Source organism: Mesitornis unicolor, unplaced genomic scaffold (genome assembly GCF_000695765.1).
Source record: "Mesitornis unicolor isolate BGI_N332 unplaced genomic scaffold, ASM69576v1 scaffold12421, whole genome shotgun sequence".
NCBI classification, from domain to species: Eukaryota; Metazoa; Chordata; class Aves; order Mesitornithiformes; family Mesitornithidae; genus Mesitornis; species Mesitornis unicolor.
Genome location: NW_010161752.1, coordinates 26,537 through 41,323, shown reverse-complemented (window position 1 = coordinate 41,323; position 14,787 = coordinate 26,537). Strand labels below are relative to the sequence as shown.

Sequence of the window (14,787 nt, the reverse complement as noted above, 5' to 3'; positions counted from 1 at the left end):
GGGGTCCCCACTCCGTGTGACTCAGGGAATGTAAAAAGCAAGGCGAAACGTGCCGAAATCCTCTCTGCCCTCAGCCTTTGGAGAGCACCCTCCTCCCTTGGTGCACAGCAGCGCGAGTCCCTTTCCAGGAAATGGCTTGGGAATGATTTCTGCGTCTTGAGCCCTCTCCGGCGGCTGTTCGGTTCGCTGAGTTATTTTTAGTGCCTTCTGCTGTCTCCTTCGTGTGCGCCTGTGCGTGTGTGTGGATGTGGATCTTGGCTCATCCGTGTCTGAGGAGCTCGGCTCTGAAGCAGTTGTCAGTGCTTACTCTAGGAATGTAGCCAGGACAGTATGTACAACTGGAACAACTTTAAAAGAAGGGAAAATATCCCCCAAAACTTGGTTGGAAAAGCTTGTTCTATAATTTTATTGCTAGAGCACAGAGCACGGAGATGTCCTGATTGTAGTTCAGCAAAATCCAAGCAATCCCTCTCCCAGCCAGCACGGAGCAGCCGTACACAGAGGCAGTCCTGCCACCTCTCCTGCCTTCTCTTCATGTTTAACTTTTCCCAGCACCCTTGTCACCCCTCCCTGGTGCTGGCTTAGGGGTCACACAGCTGCAGAGGACACTGGTCTATGTCCAAACCAGCCAGGTTTTTACGTTCTTAAAGCCATTTCACAATGCAGCCTCACAAACACAGCGAACTCTGACTGCAGTGCTAGCTTGTGCTGACTGAACAGGTCCATGAAACCAAAGTTTATGAAGGTCCAAGGCTTCCCTCAGCTCTCCTCTGGAGGTGACTGCCTCTCCCTGTTAAGTATTTAAGAAATTTGGGCTTTGGCTGGTTGTGCTGACTGCTTGATGTGTCTTGCTTGGGCAGCTCTTTTACTGGGCATGGTGTTACAGGGGAGACAGGAAAGGTTAAATGGCTCAGACAAGCTGATGTAGGTAATGATGATTGAGTAAGAGGTCAAGGATTTAATGGCTCTGGCTGATTGTGTTTGGTTTGACTAGTGAGCTGGAGAATGGCACGGCCCTAGCAGCCCCAAAGGATGTGTTTCTGCAGTATGGCAGCTGCTGGGAGGCTGGTTTTGCTTGCTGCAAAGAATGGCTTTCCAAAGTCGTGGACAATTGGCTTCCTAGGGTGTTTTGTTCAGAAACACACACTTAGTGGCTTGAAAAAGAGCTTTATACTGATGTTGCAATGCTGACCTCTTGAGGCCTCGCTGCAGATGTTGCAGCAGAAAAGCCAAAGGTCCTGCTGCTGCCGTGTCACCTTGGGCTCAGATTCAAGGCCGTGGTGGCTGTGCTGCCTCTGGATGAATATTGCATTTTGCTTTAGGAGGCTGTCATTTCCCTCTCCTAAGGAAATGACTCTCCCTCTCCTCTCTTCATGGCAGCGTGTAGGTCTGCTGAATTCCTGTACTCATCTTTTCTAACAGCAGTTCAGTGGGCTGATCCTCAGTTGTACTAACGCTGCATTACATATGTAAAGGATAAGGGTCCCCAGCTTCAGGCATTCTAGACCCAAAATTTCAGTTTGTGCAGGGAGAAAATACTTGATGAGAAATGACTGTGACTTCTCCCTGTGTTCTGAAAGCAAAATGCCCAACTTTTCCCTATTGACTGCAGCAGTTCTGCAGTTGTCAGTTGTGCTCAGAATTTAAAAGCATCAGCCATTACCTCCAGTACTTGTCAAAGCACAGCATTTAGGGTAGTTGTATTTACCGAACACAAGCAGGGCAGAGGTGCAGGGTCTCAGAGGTATTTAATTCTCTGAGTACCACTGGACTCAGTGAAACTGAGGCACTTGGACACGTTTGCAGCGTTAGCTTGTACTAAACGAAATCTTACTGCTGAAAATTTCCTTGTGCCTGAGATTGTGAGGGAGTGAGGGGTCTTCCCCTTGCTATGTAAACACTGCCACATCCCAGAGCACTTCCCTCCAATCAGTGTTATGAGCTGTCCCATTATTGGTACTGTTCTGTCCCTCTCCTACCTGCCAGGCACCTTTGCCTTGACAGAGCATGAGCAGAAGCTCCCCTGCCCCTGGCAAGCGCGGTCTGTGCAGCATGGGGCACAGCAGAACCGCCTGAAGGACGCTGTGTCACACCAGCTCATCAGGCAAACGTCCCTGCGCTGCTCAGAGGTGCATAAGCCATGACAAGGAACAAGTTTCCAGCTACCTCTGAGAGAGCTCGGAGCAGCGGGTGGCAGACGGGGATGCCAGAGCCTTGCAGCAGCCTTCCTGCGCCGCTCGCCAGGGTGAATGAACCCTTTCCTTCCACATCGGCCTGAGTGGCATGAACTGGAATTCTGCTCGAGGGCCTGAAGTCTCCCCTGTGACCCCTCCTCCTCACGCTGGAGTGAATAAATTTTGACTGTGGCTTGCCAGGCTCTTCTGCGCTGGAAATGCTCCTTGCTTGTCTGCAGACAGATGCTGTGCTGTCAGCTCCAAGACCTGTGTGTTTGTTTGCCTCCTTCCTTCCTCCCTATCACCTTCCCTAAAACACAAGACAGCTTGAAAGGCGCAGCAATCTGCCAGACCTTTATGTGTGAGAAAACATCCTTTCCCTTCTTTCACAGAATCTGATGAATGTCATTAAGTACACGAGTGTAACAAGCTATCCCTGCAGGTAAAGGAGCATAAAGTTGCCATTGGTTCTGGAGCTGATAATTATGTGCTATTGGATGTATACTCTGAGGCCAGGCAGTGTGTTTGGAATGGCAATATTTTGTAATTCACATGGGTTTTTCACCCCATTGCCAAGGACTGGTAAACCCTAGACTTGAAGTGGATTTTCTTCCCCTAAAACTTCTGATTAGGCCAGAGCTCCCTGCGCTGCTTTTAGGTGCAGTTCTTTTTAGAGCAGTCACGTACGTAATCAGCACTGGTGAAGGCAGAGTAATCCTCTCCTTGGTCTTCTATAGCAGACATATCTGGTTTTGCTCCGTGCCAACCTCTTGGTGCTGACTAGCTGTCCAGATTAAGAGATGTACAACTTCCACATAGTTGGAAGCTGTCAGCATCCACTTCCAAGGAACCAGGGAACATTATACAAGAGCAAGAGGCAGTCAATGTGGGGATGCAATAATCCCTGGCTCTGTTGAAGAAGGGGAGGCAGTTTTCCCACCAGCCTATTGCCCTACCCATGTCTGGGAAGGAAATACCAGGATCTGCAGCACAGCCCTGTCATGTTTACACATCAAGGCTCTTTCTGGTGCAGTTCCCTCTCCCTGTGTGATCAGAAAGATAAGAAAGGTGAAAGGATGCAAGTGAAAGTGTTGTTGTGATAGGATTACTCTGGCTGAGCCCCTTAAATGCATCTTCAGCAGCACCAGGTTATTTTGCAGCTCAGAAGATGCAACATTAACTTTGCCCTCATCAGTGCTACTCCAGACAGCGCCGTGTTGTGCTTCATTAAGTCCTCAGCTTTCCTGTTTGCCGTAAATCACTGCAGCTACGTCACAGGAATCCTCCAGCAGGAGCAGGAGCAGCTTGCAGGGGAGATTTAGCTATGCTGAGTGAGCCATGCTGACGAGAAGAAAAGCCACCCAAGCTGTGATGAGTCAGGGAGGCAGATGGCAGATGTCATGGGTGGAGGGTAGCGGTGGAGTTCAGGGGGAAGGAAGGAGTACGTGAAAGTGGAGAGTGCTTCCAAGCTGCCCTTTCTCCACAGGACTCGGTGGACCACCTGCATTTGCTGACAGCGCTTGGGAAGGGTCCAGGTGCATCAAGCTACCCCAGTATGGGGTAACATTTGTGGATGCAGTATTTCCATCTGATATTTCCAGCAGATTTTGCTGTTGTGTCCTAGTGCGATGACATTACACTGGTCCAAAAGACTTCAGTCAGCTGCTGCACTCGACGTTTGATACCAGTTGAGCAGTTAACAAGAGCTCAGTGCCGTATTCTGGGGTTCAGAAAGACGAGGCTTTTGTCCATTTCTAGAATATCTTAGGTTGTCCACTTTCTAGTTAGCTTCAGCTCCCTGGAAGGGGCAGGAACAAATGTACTTTGACTTGAGCACAAACTGGAGTTCTTCAGCTTTTTGTGAGAGAGACTCAACAAGAAGAGACAACCAACCCTCTCTTAAATGCAACGTAAACCAGTCCTCAGGCTGTTTCTGGGAAAGTTGATGAGAAAGGGGCCTCCAGTCTGGCCATGAGGGAGATAAGGACAGACGTGACTCATCCAGCCCATGGCTGCTGTGGCTGGGGTGGTGAATTGGCGGAGCTTGAGAAGGAAGAGCTGCTGTTGTCCATGTGTCCAGCAGCTGCAGAGGAAGCTCCACACCCTCCGTCTTGTCATCTGGGCCCAGTTGTTGCAGGAGAATGGCTGCATGGCTCGGTGATCTTGATCTCATCTCGGGCTATGGCTCTCAGTGCACTAATAGACCTTGACAGCCCTGGCCAGCTCCATCTGGGGCTTCCACCTCCTCCCTCTGCCCATAGGCCCAGACACTCCATTTAAGCTCAGCCTGGGGTCTTCCACTCTTGCTTTGAGTTGTGTTGTAGGAGTACAGGTTTTCAGCTCAGCTACAGCCGTGCCCAGCTATGGATCCTGGTCATCCCGACTTACAAACTCTTTGGGCTTGGTGCTGGACCTGTCTTGTCACCATGGATCTGCCTGGCAACCCCTGTGTCTGACTCTGATATGTGGACTGACTTCCCAGCTTGACTGTGGACCTGCCTCATCACCACAAACTTATTCCTCCGTTGAATTTGGCCACTATCTCTGGACCTGCCCTGCTTTTTTGGTGTGGTGGAGCCTTACCTACTGAGGCTTCTGCCCTGCCAGCTGTGTTATCCCCCTCAAGCTCCTGGTCCAATGGCCTCTGGTGCTCCTTGAGAAATTCCTCCCACAAATGCTGTTGCCTGCCTTTAATCTCTACTCGAGCACTGCTCCTGTGTGCAGCTGTGATGTCCTGCTTCTAAACATCATGCATATGAGTGCTGAGAGAAGCAGTCCACAGCTGGGCAATCTCACTTCTTTTTAGCTTCTGCTTTGCTTTGCCTCCTCTCTTGTAAGCCCTGCAGGGAGTTGTGTGGGAATGCTGTAGTAGTGGCATCCCTTTGGATCTCTGATGCCCTATGTCTTGATTTTTAGGCTTGCGGTTCCAGGAATAACATCCTGCACCACCGAACTTGCTTTCATTTCTAAGGGGTGTGAAATTCCTAAGCCCCCTGTCAAACACAGGTTTGGATTTATCCCATATCCTCAGAAGCCCATGCTGGGAAAGTGAAATGTAGGCTCTCTCCTGCTGCTGCGGTTGGGTGAGAGCTGTGTTAACTCCCTTCTTTCAGGCTGACCCTCCCCAGGAACGGATGTGTGAGTCATAGGCTGGACTTCTCATGTCCTGGTGGAAGCTAAGAGAGAGGGTGGGGTGGTATTTGGTCTGGAAAGTCTTAAAACAAATTATTTGTTCCAAGTATGTCTGGGAAAGGAGAAAAAGCCAAGGGATGATTTTATATTTGAAACTCTAGCCCTTAAAACTCTCTTTATTTTGTATTGAACATTGAATGGACCCACTTGAAAATATTCCCCTGGTGATCTTGCCTGGCAAAATTAATGAAGAAGCAATAAAAGTAATGCTGGTATCATAGGATGCTCCTCCACGGAGATGCTGCTGGCAGGAAAGGTGTATTCATTATCTGGCATCTCCTCACAGACCTCTTGGCTATCCCTGCCCCAGGCTTTACTCTGTATGAATCTGACTGGAAGGAAAGGCCCCGTTGCTGTGGTGTGGGCCTCAGTGCATGGGTAACAGCAGTGGAGCTGAGGAGCATTGACAGAGCAGGGGATGGGTATATATGGCCTGTCTTCCTGATGTGTGCAGTTCTCTCGATACAGATCTATTTAAATTAAAAACCCACATAGCAATGGCCCTGTACCACAGGCACAGGAGCGCTGCTTACGTGATCACCACGAGTTCAGTTCCCTCTCAGTAAACAGCTTCAGTAAGGAGCAGTTTTATGAGCTCTGATCTGTAGACCTGGACTGAATCCTTAGTTAATTCACTTCCCAGGCAGCCTGAGAACGAGCTCGTGCTGTGGCAGGAGAGGAGCATCGCACGTAGGCCTGGAAGCGCGCTGCTGGGAGAGTGCCTCCCTGTTATAGGCAGGATTTTATATAAGCAGGTTTTATGTATCTTTTTGTATATATCTAGGCAGGTTATATAGCAGATTTTTGCTTGTGGTTTTCAATGCAGTACCCTAGGGTGCCAGCCAGGAGCTGACTTTTCCAGGCAGGAATGGTAAGGTTGGATGTAGGTGCTCCACACTGGCACTGCCCAGATTTGCTATTTATCAAGCTGAGGAAGCCCCTTTCCTTCTCTCTGTGGTTTGATCTTTAGGTACCCTGGAATACCCTGAAGTACTTGTCTGCAGTCCTGAGAGTGACATGATAGTGTCCCTTCCTCTCCTTGATCCTAAGCAAATGTGTTGCTCTGGTGTAAACCACTGATGGAAACTTTCCAGGTGTAGGTGCAGGTGGAAACCAGATGGCTTTCTTGCTGCTTGCCTATCCCTGCGTGGTATCACGGGTGGAGGAAAGCACTGTCAGTGCCCAAACATCGCTTGGGGAAGCTGCTCCATGGGAAAAGTTGTGGGCCAATGCCTCTTGGAGTGACGTTGGAGAGAGTGAATGGATGCCAAGAGCAGTAAATAATTTACATTGGTAAAAACACAAAGCTGGGTGGTCTTGGGGTTTTCTTTCCCCCCTTGCTTTGCATCTGTTCATATTTAGAGGCTGTTCGTGGCTGTTTACACTCCACTAGTCCTGGCACATTTCTTGCTTTGTCCTTGGCAGCAGCAATGCACATAACAAACGTGGATGGGGCTCTACAGCCAATGCTGCTGCTTCTACGCAGCGTGCTCTGTGTGCTGTTTGGAGTAGTACACCTGTGTAGCGTCAAAAGCAGAACTTGCTTATCTCCAACTGGGAGATGTTAGGTAGGGAGGACAACTGTGTCTGCTGGCACGGGAAGGAAGGGTGAGGAATGAACCAGGGTGGCTTTGCTGGTGGGTTACTATGGGGCATGAGAAGGTTAAAGCTTGTGACCACCTCGGATCGTGTGTCACATATTGGATCTCTGCAGTGCCTGCCAAAATCTGCGTGTTGTGGGCACGGCGCTGCTCAGGCTGGGAATGCAGATCATCCTCCAGCAGGGACAGGTGTTTAGTTTGGTTCTTGTCTCTCGCAATCCTCTCATTGGCAATTAATTAAATAATTATTCTCCAAGTAAATTCTGTTTTGCCTGTGAAGGTGAGTGATCTCCCTATACTTAATCTGAAACCATGAACTTTTAAATCTTATTTTCTTCTCATCTTGCTAAGCAGGGGTGGTGAGAGAATGGCTCAGTGGGCACCTGGCAGCCAGACAAGGTTAACACATCACCTCCTCACAAAAAGCTGCTGCTTTAGGCAATGCCAGCTCTTTTGCACTGTAAATGGTCTGATACAAGATGATTATTCCCACCTCTTGGGAAAGGCCAGGAGATCCAGAGGCGCTTACCTCTTCTGGGTCTTACCTGAACTGTGTAGTGAAGGAGAGAAGGTGGCCAGAAAAGGAGAGATGGTGGGTGAGGTGTTAAGGGAAGCTGCCCAGAAAACTCCCACTGGAAACTCAAGCTTGCCACAAAGAGAAGGAAAAAAGCAAACTGGGAAAAGCTGATTGTTTTAATCTGAAGGGCTTCATACAGTCTGCTTGGTGAGAGAAGGTACCTTGACAAAGTCCTGTCAGCCTCACGCTCTGTGGTTGAGAACAGTCTGGGGGCTCAGGCAGCCTCTTCTGAAAGGGCTGTGGTCATTTCAGCAAGGCCAAATGTTGGGCTGGGAAATGCTGCTCCCAGTGACTGCATCCTCAGGAGGAGAAACACAGTTATCATTGTGTGTTCCAGGATTTCTCTAGATTAAATTGGCTGCTCAGGACACAGTGTTGATTTGGAGCAAATGAGCCAGGGTTACTCATGCCAGACAGCTGTAGTGGTGCCAGACCCCAGCACTGTGATGTTTCAGGGTATCATTAAGTTTTGGGCTGGTGCCCAGGCCTTGTGTTCCTGACGGTGGAATTAAATGGGGTCTCTGTCCATTGTCTGTGGGCCACTCTTGCTAGCTGCAGCGTGGGCAATGGCTTTTCTCTGTAACCCCAGGATGATGTTTACTTACTGCTGCGGTTGCTATGTGGTCTGGGAACCTCTGCCCATCTGCTTCCAATTAGGTAAAATGCTGTGTCATCCTGATACATGTCTGAAATATGGAGTTATTTGTAACCATGCCCATCAGAGATGGATGGGAGGGAGCTGAGCAGACACCACTGTTGGACGTCTAGCAGAGGGTAGGGGGTGAACACCTCGTAAAGGAGGATGGGAAGGACTGGAAATGAGATGGGCAGAGAGTGTAAAGTAATGGGGTTGAGACCATTTTTTTGTGAGGGATAGATAGGAAAGTAAACCTTAAAAGACTTGTAGGAACTAAGTTTCTTTACACTGTTTGCTTGGACCTCTTACCTATGTCCATCGGTGTGTGGCTGACTGTGAGGTACCTCCAGGGTTGCTCCTGGCTCCTGCCCGAACTGGTGTAGTGTTGGGGTGACAGTGCCCTCCTCTGGCCAAATGAGGAATTTGAGGCTCTGGAGACGTCCAAGTTGTGACTATGAAAGCAACTGCTTCTTGTCCTGCACTTATAAAGGAGTGCAGCAGCTACAGAAAAATGTTATTATCCATTACGACAGCCATCAAGTACTGGACAAAGCCCTGGAGTAATTCTGAGTGCCTCACATTGAATGTCCTAGAGACCATTAGTGGATTTTCTGACTCCTCAGTATTTCCATGTTGCAAAAATGTTTTGATAGTCTTTTCTCTCTCTTTTCTTTCAGATCCTGTTTGACCAGGCTCAGAGGTCGGTCCGGCAGCAGCTGCACAATTTTGTGAAAGAGTGAGTACTTGTCTTACCAGTTTGGTGTTCAGCTTCTTGAACTTTAATTGCACCTGTCCTTTGTGCACTGGAAAGAGCACTATAACCTCCACACACCAACTGAAGGCTCTGCTTGGAGCAGAAGAGACACTGAAGGGCAGATGAAGTGCTCTGGTTTGTGTGATGGCTGTTGCTGTCATCTTGCTACGCTGCCATTTGGTTCCTCTGTTGTTAACTGGGTGTCTTTATCCTGTTAAAGCTGGACAGGGTGTGTACTTCTAGATCAGAGCACCATCCCAAAGTCTGGTGAAGTTCATCTGCAGAGCCCATCTTTGCTGTTTCTCACTGATCCTCTAGGTCAGACACATCCAGGAGCTCAGATCCCTCAGGAGCAGGGCCAGCTCTGCATCTTATGTTATCTTATGCTCGATGCAGAGTTTCATTAGTGTTTTAAACCAGTGCCTGCTTGCAGAAGGGAGGAATTTTGCTGCCAAATGACTTTGGGGCCCAGCGGAATCATTGTGTTTTAGCCCCCCACACAATACGCGTAGTCACTCAAAATGACAGTAGCCCCGCTCTTCTGGGGTAACCTGAGCGTCTGTCTGGAAGATGGCAACCAGGAGGGCCCTTCCTTGTGTGAAGGATCATCACTGTGGCTTCAGCTTGGAGCTTGACCACTAGTTCAGAGTTCTTTGCTAATAAAAAGCAAGTTTACCGTGCCCTGCTGTGAGCGATGCAGGATATTGCATATTAAGGGAGTTAACTTGCAGGCCTGAGGTGCGGGAGAGCTGGGCCCAGGAAGTTAATGGAGTGGGCACAGTCTGTACCTTTGATCATGGCTCTCTGCAGGCTGTCCCTGCCATTGCTGCACTAAAACATTTCCTCCGAGTGCCTTTTTTTCCCCGGGGCAGGTACCCAGTGCAGCTCGGGATCCCAAATCGGCTGAATATAGGTCAGAGAGGCAACTGAGGCCTTCAGCTGAGCAGAGCTGGTTGCCATGGGAACCAGCAATTGCCTGTGAATCCCTCAGCAGCTGTGCGGTTTGGTGCAGGGAGGGGGTCCCTAGCTGACCCCCCCAGTCCTCATCCCCATCTCCTTGCCTAGCACTCGCCCTACCCCCGCTTTCTCTCTAATCATTTCTCTGATGAGCTCAGATTTAATCTGCTTAGGGCTGGCAGTCGGAAAGGGGAGTTTCACCTTCATTTTGGCTCTGTCATCCTTCCAGCATCTTTGCCGTTTACTTTTTTTTTTTGCACTTGTACCGCTCAACTTCTGCGCTCGAAGGCCATGGTGCTTTGATCTTTGTGTTGTGCTTGCCCTTGGTTGGAAAATAATTTCTATTCTTGGGACCTTTTTGAATAATCTGCCTAGGGCCACTCTGCAGCTTCCCAGCTGATGATGGGAACAAAGAAATAGCGGGATCTGTGCCCTTATGTGGTGACTCATACATATCTGAGGGGGCAAGATTTACCTCCTAACCTGCCCTCCCTGTCCCCAGGCCCTGAAAGTCTTTATTTAAGGCCTGGTTTATTTATGTGATGCATACAGGAGAGGTCAGTTTGCCCTGCCCATGCTGTCAGTAGCCAAGTGCTCTGTGGCTGCCTCAGCATGGTCACAGACCTTGCTAAGGAAGAGGGTTTTATTCGCTAAGTCCTGAGGTTGCAGCCATGCTGATGCAGCCTGGCTTAGAGCTAGCTGAGGGTTTCCAGCAGTATTCCATGCCTCCAAACTCCCGCTCCTTTCCACTGGGGATATGCACGTGTGATTAATGGTGTGATTCTCACCATCTCATCTTCTTTGGGTTTCAGTGACGTCCGGAAGTTCAAGGAAACCAAGAAGCAGTTTGACAAGGTGCGAGAGGACATGGAGATTTCGCTGGTGAAGAATGCCCAGGCACCTCGGCACAAGCCTCATGAAGTAGAGGAGGCAACAGGCACCTTGACCATAACCAGAAAGTGTTTCCGGCATCTGGCCCTAGACTACGTGTTGCAGGTTGGTGTCTGTGCCCCCAGCTCTGACTGGATTTCCCTGTACAGAGCAAGACGTCACAGGCAAATCGTGAAATAATCTACTGTAGGGAATGAAGAAGTTGAGGGATGAGGGCACAACTGGGTTCAAAAGGATTACTAATCTATTGGACGTGTGTGATGGAGTAGGAAACCACCAAGGTTTGCTCTGTTTCCAGGCACTGGTGTGGTTGTACCACTATGAACCCATGTATGGCTTGGCAAAGCCCTGTACTGCAGTGGGTTCCAGGGTCCTTTGGGTTGTCTGTATGAAAAAGTAGTTTGGGTTGGACTGAGAGGACCTTCACTGGTGGGGCTGTGAGTTCTGTAGCTGATCACATTTGCTTGAGATAGACACAGATATCAGTATAAGTGGTGTAAGAGAGGGGAGGCTCTTCCCCAAATCTTTAGCTGCCTTGATCTTTATAACTCTCCAACTGGCAAAACAGTGTCATGAAACTGCTGAAAATGAGGGACAGAACACAACACTGTCAAGTGCATTCTCTGCAAATCATTGCTCTTACACATTGAGCATGTCCTTTAGGGCAAATGTCTGGATCTGTGTGCACAGATGTTGTCACCAGTTAGAGATTGGCAATAGTTTTATCTTTCTAAGAGATGCTGATGGTTGTAGTCTCACTGGTAGAGTGATGAACATTAGAAACAGATACTGCCTTTCTTGTTCTTCGTACATATCTCCTGGTCTTGAGTTATTCCAGTCTTCCTGTTTCTTCCTTTCAGGGTAAAGATTCCTGTGCCCTCCAAAATGTGCTGCAACTGTGCAATTGCATGGAGTAGGGTTAGCACTCATTTTCTAAGTGGCATAGGACAATATTGGAGAGAGAAAAAGAATTGGGACGCGGTGCCTTGCTGCACTGTGCCCCAGGTTTTATGGTAGGGGGTTTTAGGTGGGACTTTGCTGCTCAAAGATGCAGGCAGTGAACTGTGAGGTGTCAAAGATGGGCTTCTACAACCACTCTGCCAAGCACCTGCCAGAGGACTCAAGGAATGGCCAGGGTCTCCTATCCTTACAGTAAATGCTCCAAACTTCACTGGCACCTCTCAGCCTGCTAAAATAAATCAAAGCAGTGACCTGATAGATTAAACATCTCCTTCGTGTGATACCAAATTGCACTCTGGGGTCACTGTTTGTTGCCAGCCTATTTTGCTATCTGTACACCTAGCAGTGACCTTAATCAGTAGCAGCCCAGGTCAGAAAATGCATCTGTGCTGTTTCCCTTTTGATTCCAGCTGGAACTCACCAGAGCTGTCTTTTCAGAAATTAACTTTCTAGAACTGGCCTTGGATAGTTCATGGTGTGTTGCCAGGGGTATTGCAGCGAGTTGTTCTTACTTAGATCTCCATGCCAGACTGCTTAGTGCTGCTGGTGCTGAGGGTCTTGTCTCGATTCCTTCACAGATCAACGTCCTGCAGGCCAAGAAGAAGTTTGAAATACTGGATGCGGTAAGGGCTCTCTGTGTTTTCTGTGGCTGCTCTCAGTGACTCAATGAAAGGCAGCCCTCTCCATTTCAGGTTGCATGGGTCGACATACCGACTCCTCGGTCTGCCCTGGAGATACTGTCTGGGACTGCTCTGGGGGCTGCAGGTATGCTAACAAGAGGGGAGAATGAAGGACCAGCAAGATAGTCCACAGGCCAGGACTGGAAGGGACTTTCAGGGGTGAAGGACACTGCTTTTACTGCTTTGTGCTCACAACAGGGGTTACCAGACAGTGTGGAAGGATTTGTGAGATGAAGAAAGGAGAAGAGGGAGAGGCATCTACAGGATAGATTGCTTTGGGAAGGGAAAGGGTTAGACCTTGAAGAGACCTGTATGTGGGTAATGAGGGATAAGGACTTTTCACACTCACTTTGTCCCAGGACCTATTCTGACCTTGCGATTGTTTCCCTTCCCAGATGCTGTCCTTCATGCATGCCCAGTACACCTTTTTCCAGCAGGGCTACAGTCTTCTCCATGAACTGGATCCCTACATGAAGAAACTAGCCACAGAGGTGAGGGGACAGGGAATATGATCGACTCAATCTGCCTATTTGTACCCCTTCACCCTGAAAGGACGTCCTCTTTCCTATTCAGCTGCTGTACTTGGTAATCAGGGAGTGGTCAGAGCATCATGCTTGCTGGATGTTGGATGAGCCATGCTGCACTACATAGTGACAGCCAAGAGCTATGGTTACTTTCTGTGCACACCCAAACACAGCTCTTTTCCCATCTTGTGGGGACTTACAGCATTAGGGAGGGCTATGTAATCCCAGAGCAGGGAAGCAGAGATGGACAGTGGCTCATAAACCTCCTTCCTGACTTTTATACCTGGTTTTCTCCCCTCTGCCTTTAGCTGGACCAGCTGGTGATTGATTCTGCAGTGGAAAAGAGGGAGATGGAGCACAAGCATGCATTGATACAACAGAGGGTGAGTCCTGGGGCTGCAGCTGCAGAGCCTTTTCTTCATTCAGAGGGAGCCCACACTGCACTGATGTTCATGGGTTGTGGGGCAGAGAGAGCAGGACTCTGTACTGCTGTTGAGATGTGTGCTGCAGTGAACTTTTCATGTAAATCTGCTCCAAACTGCAGATTTAGCTCTGTGACATGACACAGCTACAGCCTTGAGCAGCATAATTTGGAAAGGTCCATGGGGACCCAAGCCATAGAGCTGCCATGGCTGAGCAAGCTGTTGTTTTCAGCTGAGCTATGGTAACCCACTGTGTGTGTGCTCTCATCTGCTGTCATTGGGAGTAACCACCAGCAACTGGCAAGGTAACAGGATATATTATCAAAAAAGTCTGAGTCTTTAGTAAGGAGGCATCTTTGGTGGGCTCTGATTTTCCAGACCACTCATCTGAGAATGATTCCAAATCTGGGGCTTGTAGCAATATTAACTGATTTTTTTTCCCTTTCCCTTATTGATGGATTGCTGACCTGCCCCTGCAGACCCTCCTGCAGGTGAGTACCCACATGTATTTCCTTTTTCTGGCATCTTCATTGCTCAGAATTAGCACTTTGCTGCTCTGGCTATTTACTAAGCCTTGCCTTTGAAAGCAAAACAAAGAAACCTTGCCAAGGCATTCATGCTGCAACCTGAACACTGGAGATGTAACTTTAAAGCCCAGGTTCAAATGAGTTTGGCTTCATCCTCATGAAAGTTGCTTTCAGTCCTATGCTAAAGTAAGATTTTGGTTCCCTCTGCTGTGTGTGGGGGTCAGTCTTGACTTGGAGGTCAGTACTGCAGTGGCAGCAGTACTTGGCTGCCACTTTGAGGACCATGGGTCCGGTGGGAGGTGAATTGGCTGCACAGGCTCATAGCAGAGTGTTGGTGAGCTTTCAACATCCACACACGAGCTCTCTCACACACACCGTCATGCTCTGTGGACACAGCAAGAGAGGATTTTGGAAAGCCCTGAGAAATAGCTGTTCGTGTGCCAAGCCCTGAGTAGAAACCGCTAAGGAGTCCATATGTGGCAGGCACTTTTGTGGATCAATACTTCTCAACAGGAGGAATCTTAATGGCCGCTGTTTTCTTGCTAATGCTCTCTCTCAAAAATGCCATAACCCGTGAAATGGAGACGTAACCAGATTTGAAAGCTAATGACAGACATTCCCTGTGAATCAGCCTGTGCGTGTGCTCCCTTCGGTGAAGTGTTCAGAGGGAGGGGTGAGTCCATTTGTGAACCCTGGGGTCCCCTGGGACTCTGCTGGAGTGATGACTTCATCGAGGGAACGTGGAAAATCTCTCCAGTGCCTTGCATTTCAGTTAAATCTCTTTACGTGGCTTTGCTGACTGGACCAGCAGGGAATGAAGCAGAGGTCAGGCTCCAAGAGGGAGGACGAGCAATTAATTACTCTTCATCAGGATCCGTATGCATAGAGCTG

At 49.0% G+C, this 14,787-nt stretch overlaps 1 protein-coding gene across 1 annotated transcript in view; it reads left to right on the top strand.

The window, feature by feature from the left end:
* The window catches only part of ACAP3 (ArfGAP with coiled-coil, ankyrin repeat and PH domains 3), a 38,033-nt gene that overhangs the window by 6,159 nt on the left and 17,087 nt on the right, over positions 1-14,787 (top strand). Inside the window, exons 4-9 of the mRNA XM_010193433.1 lie at positions 8,859-8,917; positions 10,705-10,888; positions 12,322-12,366; positions 12,819-12,914; positions 13,256-13,330; positions 13,849-13,860. Of these exons, the coding sequence (XP_010191735.1) occupies positions 8,859-8,917; positions 10,705-10,888; positions 12,322-12,366; positions 12,819-12,914; positions 13,256-13,330; positions 13,849-13,860 (471 nt within the window). The remainder of the gene's footprint in view (positions 1-8,858; positions 8,918-10,704; positions 10,889-12,321; positions 12,367-12,818; positions 12,915-13,255; positions 13,331-13,848; positions 13,861-14,787) is intronic.